The sequence below is a fragment of the Mandrillus leucophaeus genome, unplaced genomic scaffold (genome assembly GCF_000951045.1).
Source record: "Mandrillus leucophaeus isolate KB7577 unplaced genomic scaffold, Mleu.le_1.0 Scaffold11, whole genome shotgun sequence".
NCBI classification, from domain to species: domain Eukaryota; kingdom Metazoa; phylum Chordata; class Mammalia; order Primates; family Cercopithecidae; genus Mandrillus; species Mandrillus leucophaeus.
The window spans coordinates 1,909,402-1,919,555 of record NW_012099209.1 but is presented as its reverse complement, the minus strand read 5'-3'; the positions used below and the strand labels follow the sequence as shown (position 1 = coordinate 1,919,555).

General features: G+C 48.3%; 1 protein-coding gene across 1 annotated transcript in view; it reads right to left on the bottom strand.

The window, feature by feature from the left end:
* Positions 1–570: 570 nt before the first annotated feature.
* SLC5A5 (solute carrier family 5 (sodium/iodide cotransporter), member 5) overlaps positions 571–10,154 on the bottom strand; it is a 26,889-nt gene continuing 17,305 nt past the window's right edge. The window contains exons 12-14 of the mRNA XM_011991214.1: positions 6,715–6,886; positions 3,500–3,615; positions 571–735 (exon numbers count right to left, since the gene is read on the bottom strand). Coding sequence (XP_011846604.1) covers positions 571–735; positions 3,500–3,615; positions 6,715–6,886 — 453 coding nt within the window. The remainder of the gene's footprint in view (positions 736–3,499; positions 3,616–6,714; positions 6,887–10,154) is intronic.

Sequence of the window (10,154 nt, the reverse complement as noted above, 5' to 3'; positions counted from 1 at the left end):
GGTAGGCCGGGCATGGTGGCTCACACCTGTAATCCCAGCACTTTGAGAGGCCAAGGCGGGTGGATCACTTGAGGTCAGGAGTTCGAGACCAGCCTGGGCGATATGGTGAAACCCCATCTCTACTAAAAATACAAAAAGTTAGCTGGGCATGGTGGTGGGTGCCTGTAATCCCAGCTACTCAAGAGACTGAAGCAGGAAGATCACTTGAGCCTGGGAGGCAGAGGTTGCAGTGAGCCGAGATCACACCACTGTACTCCAGCCTAGGTGACAGAGCAGAACTCCATCTCAAAAAAAAAAAAAAAAGAGAAAGAGAGAAAAATCCAGCCTTATTTTGGGGGAGCCGTCGGGGCTGCAGCATCTAATACTAGGAACGGTTAAAGCAAGGGGCTGGATTTAAAAAATGACCTCCTGGAGGCAGGGCCTCCCCGTGGGGTAGGGTCTTGTAGTCCTGAACTCATTTGCATACAAGGCAATCCAGCCAATCGCAGCCCGAGGCCATGGGCCCATGGTCTGGGATTGACCCATCCTGAGGTTCCATCCCAGGGTATCAGTCAGCAGCTGGCTCTGTCCTCAGAGGTTTGTCTCCCGCTGGTCTCGACCACCATCATGTCTACCACAGGGGGTCCAGGAGCCAGCCCCCTCCAGCTCCTTCTGCCCCAGGAAAAACAGACGGTCCTCGTTGGTGGGCAGGAAGCCAGTAGTCTTCTTGGTTCCAGCAGGGAGTTCTTCAGGACCCTGGGGAAAAATGGGGTAAAGAGACCCCATCAGAGACCCTGTCCCCACCCTGTTACGTATCAGCTCACCTCCCAGATGGGGTCACTGAGGACCTGGCGGGACGGGGCATGCACAGAATTGCACACTATCCCCTTGCTCAGTGCACAGGCTAGTCCTGCCCCCTCTGCCTCCAAAATTTCCATGTGTTTCTCTTTCCCACTCACATGTCACCTACAGCCCAGGCCATCAACGCTTTCTCAGATGCCTGCTATAGTTCCTCCCTCCTCTCTCTGCTTCTCTGCTCATTCATCTTCAAAAAAATAAACATTTCTGGCCAGGCAGGGTGGCTCACCCCTGTAATCCTAGCATTTTGGGAGGCCGAGGCGGGCAGATCACTTGAACCCAGGAGTTTAAGACCGGCCTGGCCAACATGGCAAAACCCCATCTCTACCAAAAATAAAAAAAATTAACCAGGCTTGGTGGTGCACGCCCGTAATCCCAGCTACTCAGGAGGTTGAAAGACAGGAGAATTTTTCAGGCCATGGAGGTTGGGGCTGCAGTGAGCCATGGCCATTCCGCTGCGCTCCAGCCTGGGCAATAGAGTGAGACCCTCTCTCAAAAAAAGAAAAAGAAAAAAAACACAAATAAAACAAAGACAACAAAAAAAGAAAAATAAAATAATAAAGAACAAAAACTAAAAGAAAAAGAGAGAGAAAGAAAAAAAAGAAAGGAAAGAAGAGAAAAGAAAAGAGGAATAAAGAAAAGATAAATAGTTCTCTAGGGCAGCTGGAGGGAGTTTTAAACCCCTTCAGCTAAACCCCTCCCCTCCCAATCCCCTTCTCAGTCAAAGCTGTTCCTGTCTGTGGCCAGTTCCTTCTCCTAACTCAGGGTCAATCAATGTCATCTCTCCCAAGAGGCCACCCCCGACTTCCCTGGCTAAAGTTGCTCCCCATCGCAGCATCCGGTTTTATTATCCTTTGAATGTTTATCATGCTGAGACCCTACATGTTTTTCTTTTTTGCTTGCTTGCTTGCTCTCTTACGTTCTCTCTCTCTCTCTCTCTCTCTCTCTCGTCTGTCTTTTCTTTCTTTCTGACAGTGTCTGGCTCTTGTTGCCCAGGCTGGAGTGCAATGGCATGATCTCTGCTCACTGCAACCTCCGCCTCCCGGGTTCAATCAATTCTCCTGCCTCAGCCTTCCGAGTAGCTGGAATCACAGGCATCTACCACCACACCCAGCTAATTTTTCTGTATTTTTAGTAGAGATGGGGTTTCACTATGTTGGCCAGGCTGGTCTCAAACTCCTGACCTCAGGTGATCCACCTGCCTCGGCCTCCCAAAGTGCTGGGATTACAGAGGTGAGGTGCCACACCGGGCTCTTTCTTTCCTTTGCTTCCTTCTTTTTCCTTCCTTCCTTCTTTCTTTCCTTTCCTTGCTTCTTCCTTCCTTCCTTCCTTCCTCCCTCCCTCCCTCCCTCCCTTCCTTCCTTTTTTGACAAACTCTTGCTCTGTCACCCAGGCTGGAATACAGTGGCACGATCTCAGCTCACTACAAGCTCTACCTCCCGGGTTCAAGTGCTCAGTTCTCCTGCCTCAGCCTCCCAAGTAGCTGGGATTACAGGCACACGCCACCATACCCGGCTAATTTTTGTGTTTTTAGGAGAGACCGGGTTTAGCCATGTTCAACAGGCTGGTCTTGAACTCCTGGCCTCAAGCAATCTTCCCACCTCAACCTCCCAAAGTGCTTGGATTACAGGCATGAGCTACCGTGCCCAGCCTGACAGCATCTGGTTGTATTATCTTTTGAATGCTTATCACATGCTGAGACAGACCCTACATGTTTCTCTTTTTAGTTTTCACCTGCCCCTGCTAGATGAGGGTGGGGTGGGGGCCTCAGATCATAGCCCAGAGCAGGACTGGGTACACAGCAGGTTCTCAGTAAATGAGAGAATGTAACAGGGATTCCAAAACAGGGGTAGGCATGGGATCAGGTCCCCCAGGGACAGCATTTTCCAAACTCTGGGAATTCACAAAGCAACCACGCGGTTTTAGCCAAAATCGGTCTACCATCTGTTGTGTTTCTTATGTAAGAGTTTTCCCCCAAGTTGACTCACTTTTGAATTAAGTAATTTTATTTTAAGAAGAGACTTTCTAACGGCACACCAGTTTCACCTGCCAAAGATTGGAAGTCACTGTAAGAACAGATAACGACAAAAAGGAATAGTATTCAACTTTGTTCAGTCCTTATGAAGGGAGATAATAAAAACTTGAAGATGAGGCTGGGCTCAGTGGCTCATGCCTGTCATCCCAGCACTTTGGGAGTCCAAGGTGGGTGGATCATTTGAGGTCAGGAGTTCGAGACCAGCCCGGGCAACATGGTAAAACCCCGTCTCTACTAAAAACACAAAAATTAGCTGGACGCGGTAGCATGTGCTTGTAGTACCAGCTACTCAGGAGGCTGAGGTAGGAGAATCGCTTGAACTCGGGATGTGGAAGTTGCAGTGAGCCAAGATTGCACCACTGCACTCCAGCCTGGGCAACAGAGTGAGACTCTGTCTCAAAAAACAAGCAAACAAACAAAAAGGAATAGTATTAAACTCTGTTCAGTCCTTGTGAAGGGAGATAATAAAAACTGTTGAGGATGAATCAGCTCCCAACAGAGTCTTTTGACTGGATATAACAAGAGATGGAGAAAGGTGCTGATGTACCATGTCCCTCCCCTGAGCTATGGTCATGTCCCAAAGCCACGTGGCTGCCTCTAGATCTGGGAACCCAGCCTAAGACTGACCTTGACCAAGTTGTCATCCAGGATGGCCACTTCTTCCTTGGGGGCCACTGATGCTGTCTGCCGCGCGAGGTCCCACCACAACAATCCCGGGGCCAGGGTGCTGCGTTTGGTGGGGCCTGAGAGGCGGGAAGAAATGGAGAAATCCAGGTATTTAATGAAGGGGTCATGGGGGTTGGAGACCAGGCCCTGGGAAAGAGAAAGAAGATCCCTAGACTATGAAGTCTAACAGGCTCCAGTCCCACTGAGGGACCCTGGCAAGTCTCTGAGCCTCAGTTTCCTCATCTATTCAGTGAGGTTGTAATAAAACATCAGTGAGGCCAGGCATGGTGGCTCATGCTTATAATCGCACTTTGGGAGTCTAAGGTGATAGGATTGCTTGGAGTTGCCCAGTAGTTGGAGACCAGCCTAGGCAACATAGTGAGACCCCATCTCTACAAAATATTACAAAATTAGCCAGGCATGGTGGTGCGTGCCTCTAGTCTCAGCTACTTGGGAGGCTCAGGCAGGAGGATGGCTTGAACCCAAGAGGTCAAGGCTGCAGTGAGCCGTCATTGTGCCACTGCACTCCAGCTTGGTGACAGAGTAAGACCCTGTTTCTAAAACAAAACAAAACAAAACAAAAACATCAATGGAGGTTGGGTACGGTGGCTCACGCCTGTAATCCCAGCACTTTGGAAGGCCGAGGCAGGGGATCACTTGATGTCAGGAGTTCGAGACTAGCCTGGCCAACATGGCGAAACCCCATTTCTACTAAAAATACAAAAATTAGCCAGGCGTGGGGGTGGGTGCCTGTAATCCCAGCTACTCAGGAGACTGAGGTAGGAGAATTGCTTGAACCTGGGAGTCAGAGGTTGCAGTGAGCCAACATCGCACCATTGCACTCCAGTCTGGGCGACCAGAGTGAAACTCCATTTCAAAAAACAAAACAAAACAAAACAAAACAAAGACATTAATGGACGGCTGGGAGGGTTCGGCACACGGTTCCATTCACTGCTGCATCCCCAGTGCCTAAAATAGCGCCCAGCACAGAGGAGGACTCGATAAAGGTCTGATGAATGTGAAGTCTGAGACTCAAGAAGTGTGAGCAGGTACTGTTATCACTACTGATTTTCCCCTCTTTGTCTCCTTCTACTTTTCCGTGGAATTTAGAATTCCCTGACAAGTGCAGAGTCACCGGCAGCTTTGAAAGATATTTCAGCACCAGGGATAGCGCCACCCGCCCCATCCCATATCCTCTACTGAGGACTTAATCTTACGGGGGAGAGGAGTTGCAGGCGATGCCTCAGTTTCTGTCTCTGCAAAATAGGGCAAGCTCTGAGAGGTGCAGGGTTGTCAAGAAAGCGACATAGCTTTAAAGGGTGTAAATGTGAGCCGGCACGTTGGCGCACACCTGTAGTCTCAGCTACTTGGGAGGAGGAGGTGGGAGGATTGTTTCAGCTCAGGAGTTCAAGGTTGCAGTGAGCCATGATCATGCCACTGCACTCCAGCTGTCTCTTATACACATCTAGATGTGTATAAGAGACAGCCTGTAATCCCAGCTACTCAGGAGACTGAGGTAGGAGAATTGCTTGAACCTGGGAGTCAGAGGTTGCAGTGAGCCAACATCGCACCATTGCACTCCAGTCTGGGCGACCAGAGTGAAACTCCATTTCAAAAAACAAAACAAAACAAAACAAAACAAAGACATTAATGGACGGCTGGGAGGGTTCGGCACACGGTTCCATTCACTGCTGCATCCCCAGTGCCTAAAATAGCGCCCAGCACAGAGGAGGACTCGATAAAGGTCTGATGAATGTGAAGTCTGAGACTCAAGAAGTGTGAGCAGGTACTGTTATCACTACTGATTTTCCCCTCTTTGTCTCCTTCTACTTTTCCGTGGAATTTAGAATTCCCTGACAAGTGCAGAGTCACCGGCAGCTTTGAAAGATATTTCAGCACCAGGGATAGCGCCACCCGCCCCATCCCATATCCTCTACTGAGGACTTAATCTTACGGGGGAGAGGAGTTGCAGGCGATGCCTCAGTTTCTGTCTCTGCAAAATAGGGCAAGCTCTGAGAGGTGCAGGGTTGTCAAGAAAGCGACATAGCTTTAAAGGGTGTAAATGTGAGCCGGCACGTTGGCGCACACCTGTAGTCTCAGCTACTTGGGAGGAGGAGGTGGGAGGATTGTTTCAGCTCAGGAGTTCAAGGTTGCAGTGAGCCATGATCATGCCACTGCACTCCAGCCTGCGTAACAGAGTGAGACTCATCTCTTTTCTTTCTTTCTTTTCTCTCTCTCTCTCTCTCTCTCTTTCTTTCTTTCTCTCTTTCTTAGATGGAGTCTCACTCTCTCGCCCAGGCTGGAGTGCAGTGATGCGATCTTGGCTCACTGCAACCTCCACCTCCCCGGATCAGGTGATTCCCTTACCTCAGCCTCCCAAGTAACTGGGATTACAGGCTCCTGCCACCACGCCCATGTTGGCCGGGCTGGTCTCGAACTCCTGCCCTCAGGTGATCCACCCACCTCAGCCTCCCAAAGTGCTGGGATTACAGGCGTGAGCCACTGCACCCAGCCGACCCAGTCTCTTTAAAAGGAACTATATATACACACACACACATAAATGTATATATACACACTTTATTTTATGTATATATACATTCATAATTTTTATATATATTCATTTCTTTTATGTATACATATACATAAAAGTGTGTGTGTGTGTGTGTGTATATATATATACACACACACCCTTCTTTTTTCCTCACAAACTTTTTTTTTCCTTTTGAAAAAATAGGTACAGCCCAGGTGCAGTGGCTCACACCTGTAATCCCGAACTTTGGAAGGCCAAGGTGGGTGGATCACTTGAGCCCATGAGTTCGAGACACATGGCGAAACTCCATCTCTACTAAAAATGCAAAATTAGCCAGGCATGGTAGCGCACCCTTGTAATCCCAGCTACTCGGGAGGCTGAGACATGAGAATCGCTTGAATCTCGGAAGTGGTGGTTGCGGTGAACTGAGATCACACCACTGCACTCCAGCCTGGGTGACAGAGTGAGACTCTATCTCAAAAATAACGATGATGATGATGATGATAATAATTATGTGCAAATGTGTACAACAGGCAGTGGTACTTCGGCCAATGGGAGCGTCCTTTCTCCCCTCCCTGCTGGGTGGAGCCTTGACACAGAGAGATGAATGGGGTGACCTCTAAGGCCACAGGCTCTGTTTACCTACCTGTCAGGCAGCTGATGAGGGCTCCGCACAGCACAGTGGTCAGCGTGCCCAGGGCACCATAATAGAGATAGGAAATGGCATAGAAGCTGTCAGCTAAGGCGGGTCGGCTGGCGTCCATTCCTGAGCTGCAGGTTGGGACAGACAGACTTGAACCTCCTCTTTTATCCCCTGCCTGTGCTCAAAAGCTGTTCCCACCTCACTCCTTACTTCCTTCCCCCAACTGCCATGACCTAGCACAGACCTCCACTACTGTCTGTCCAGACCTGTGCAGTAGGCAACGCTCCTTCTCTCCAGGTATCCCATGCCCACCCTAGACATCCTCCACACGCAGTCAGAGGGCGCATTACTAAAATGTAGCTCAGACCACCTGCTGCTGCCCATCACTCTCTGTGGCTCCCTGTCACCCTCAAAATCAAACCAAATTAAACTCTCAGAAGAAAACATAGGTGGGAATCTTCGTGACAGTAATTGTTTCTTAGATATGACACCAAAAGCAAAAGCCACCAGAGAAAAAATAAATCAAATGGACTTCATCAAAAATTAAAAACTTCTGGCCAGGCATGGTGGCTCATGCCTGTAATCCTAGCACTTTGGGAGGCTGAGGCAGGCTGAGGTCAGGAGTTTGAAACCAGGCTGGCTAACTTGGTGAAACCCCATCTCTACTAAAAACACAAAAATTAGCCTGGCATGGTGGTGTGCACCTGTAGTCACAGCTACTCAGGAGGCTGAGGTGGGAGAACCCCTTGAACCTGGGAGGTGGAGTTTGCAGTGAGCTGAAATCGCACCACTGCACTCCAGCCTGGGTGACAGAGTGAGACTCCATCCCCACCCCCCAAAAAGAATTAAAAACTTCCGTGCATCAAAGGATGCCATCGAGAGAATTAAGACAGCCTACAGAATGGGAGAAAATATCACATGCAAATTATACATCTGATCAGGGGCTTGTACCCAGAATATATAAAGATATAAAAATATGTAAATTATAACTCAACAATAAAAAGACAAATCACCCAATTTAAAAATGGGCAAAGGGTGTTTTTGCTTTTGTTTTTGTTTAATTTGGGACAGGGTCTTGCTCTGTTGCCCAGGATGGAGTGCAGTGGTGGGATCATGTCTCACTGTAGCCTCAGCCTCCCAGGCTCAAGCGATCCTCTTTGCCTCAACCTCCCAAGTAGCTGGGACTACAAGTGTGCACCACCATGCCCAGCTGTTTTCATTTTCATTTTTATAGAGATGGGGTCTTTCTTTGTTACCCAGGCTGGATGGGCAAAGGGTTTGAATAGACATTTCTCCAAAGAAGATACACAAATGGCCAATAAGCACATGAAAAGATGCTCAACATCATTATTCATCAGGGAAATGCAAATCAAAACCACAGTGAGGTATCACTTCACACCCACTAGGATGGAGAATAATGAGTATTGGCGAGGACGTGGAGAAGTTAGAATCCTCATATGTTGCTGGTGGGAATGTAAAATGATGTGGCCGCTGTGGAAAACATTCTGGTAGTTCCTCAAAAAGTTAAACATAGGCCAGGCGTGGTGGCTCAGGCCTGTAATCCTAACACTCTGGGAGGCCGAGGCAGGTGGATCATCTGAGGTCAGGGGTTTGAGACCACCCTGACCAACATGGTGAAACCCCTTCTCTACTAAAAATATAAAAATTAGCCAGGCGTGGTGGCGCGCACCTGTAATCCCAGCTACTTGGGAGGCTGAAGCAGGAGAATCGCTTGAACCCAGGAGGCGGAGGTTGCGGTGAGCCGAGATCACACCACTGCACTCCAGCCTGGGTGACAGAGCAAGACTCCATCTCAAAAAAAAAAAAAAAAAGTTAAATACAGAATTACAATATGACCCAGCAATTCCACTCATAGGTATATACCAAGAGAAATTAAAACATATGTCCATACCAAAACTTGTTCACAAATGTTTTTGGGTTTTTTTGTTTGCTTGTTTGTTTGTTTTTGGTGGAGTCTCAACTCTCTTACCCAGACTGGAGTGCAGTGTCTCCACTGTACTCTGCTGTAATCCCAGCACTTTGGAAGGTCAAGCTGTGTGGATCTCCTGAGGTCAGGAGTTCAAGACCAGCCTGATCAATATGGTGAAACTCCATCTCTACTAAAAATATAAAAATTACCCAAGCGTGGTGGCATACACCTGTGACCCCAGCTACTCAGGAGGCCAAGACAGGAGAATTGCTTGAACCTGGGAGGAGGTTGCAGTGAGCCGAGATCACGCCACTGCACTCCAGCCTGGGCGACAAAGTGAAACTGTCTCAAAAAATACATATGTATTATGCTAAGACACAAAAGGTCGCATATTTTATGATTCCATTTACATGAAATGCCCAGAACAGGCAAATTCATAGAAACAGAAAGTGGATTCGTGCTTGCCAGGAGCTGGGGAAACGGGGGAAGTGGGAAGTGACTGCTGATGGGGACAGGGCTTGTTTCTGGAATGATAAAAAAATGTTCTTGTGGCCGGGCACAGTACCTCACACCTGTAATCCCAGCACTTTGGGAGGCAGAGGCAGGCAGATAACTTGAGCCCAGTAGTTTGAGACTGGGCAACATGGCAAAAACTCATCTCTATAAAAAATACAAAAAATTTAGCCTGGCATGGTGGTGCATGCCTGTAGTCCCAGCTACTTGGGAGGCTGAGGCTGGAGGATCATTGGAGTCTGGAGGTCAAAGGTGCAGTGAGCTGTGATTGTGCCATTGCACTCCAGCCTGGGTGTTAGAGTGAGACCCTGTCTCCAAAAAAACCAAAAAGCAAAAAAACCCACCCAAAAACCAAAAAAAAAAAAAAAAAAAAAAAGAAACAAAACAGAAAATGTTCTTGGTTGGCTAGGTGCTCACACCTGTAATCCCAGCACTTTGCCAGGCTTAGGCGGGCAGATCACTTGAGCCCAAGAATTCCAGACCAGCCTGGGCAACATAGTCAGATCCTGTCTCTACAAAAAATAAAAATAAAAACTAGTAGGACATGACGGTGTGTGCCTGTGGTCCCAGCAACTAGGGGGCGCTGAGGTAGGAAGATTCCTTGAGCCCAGGAGGTTGAGGCAGCAGTGAGCTATGATCACGCCACTGGACTGCAGCCTGGGCAACAGAGCAAGACCCTGTCTCAGAAAAAAAAAAAAGAAAGAAAGAAAAGAAAAGAAAATGTTTTTGGGGCCAGGCACGGTGGCTCACACCTGTAATCCCAGCACTTTGGGAGGCTGAGGTGGGGGGGGGGATCACCTGAGGTCAGGAGTTCGAGACCAGCCTGGCCAACATGGTGAAATCCTGTCTCTACTAAAAATACAAAATTAGAAAAAAAAGAGAAAACGTTCTTGAGTTAGATAGTGGTGATGGTTGCACAAATATACTAAATGCCACTTTTATTTATTTATTTATTTGAGATGGAGTTTCATTTTTGTTGCCCAGGCTGGAATGCAGTGGT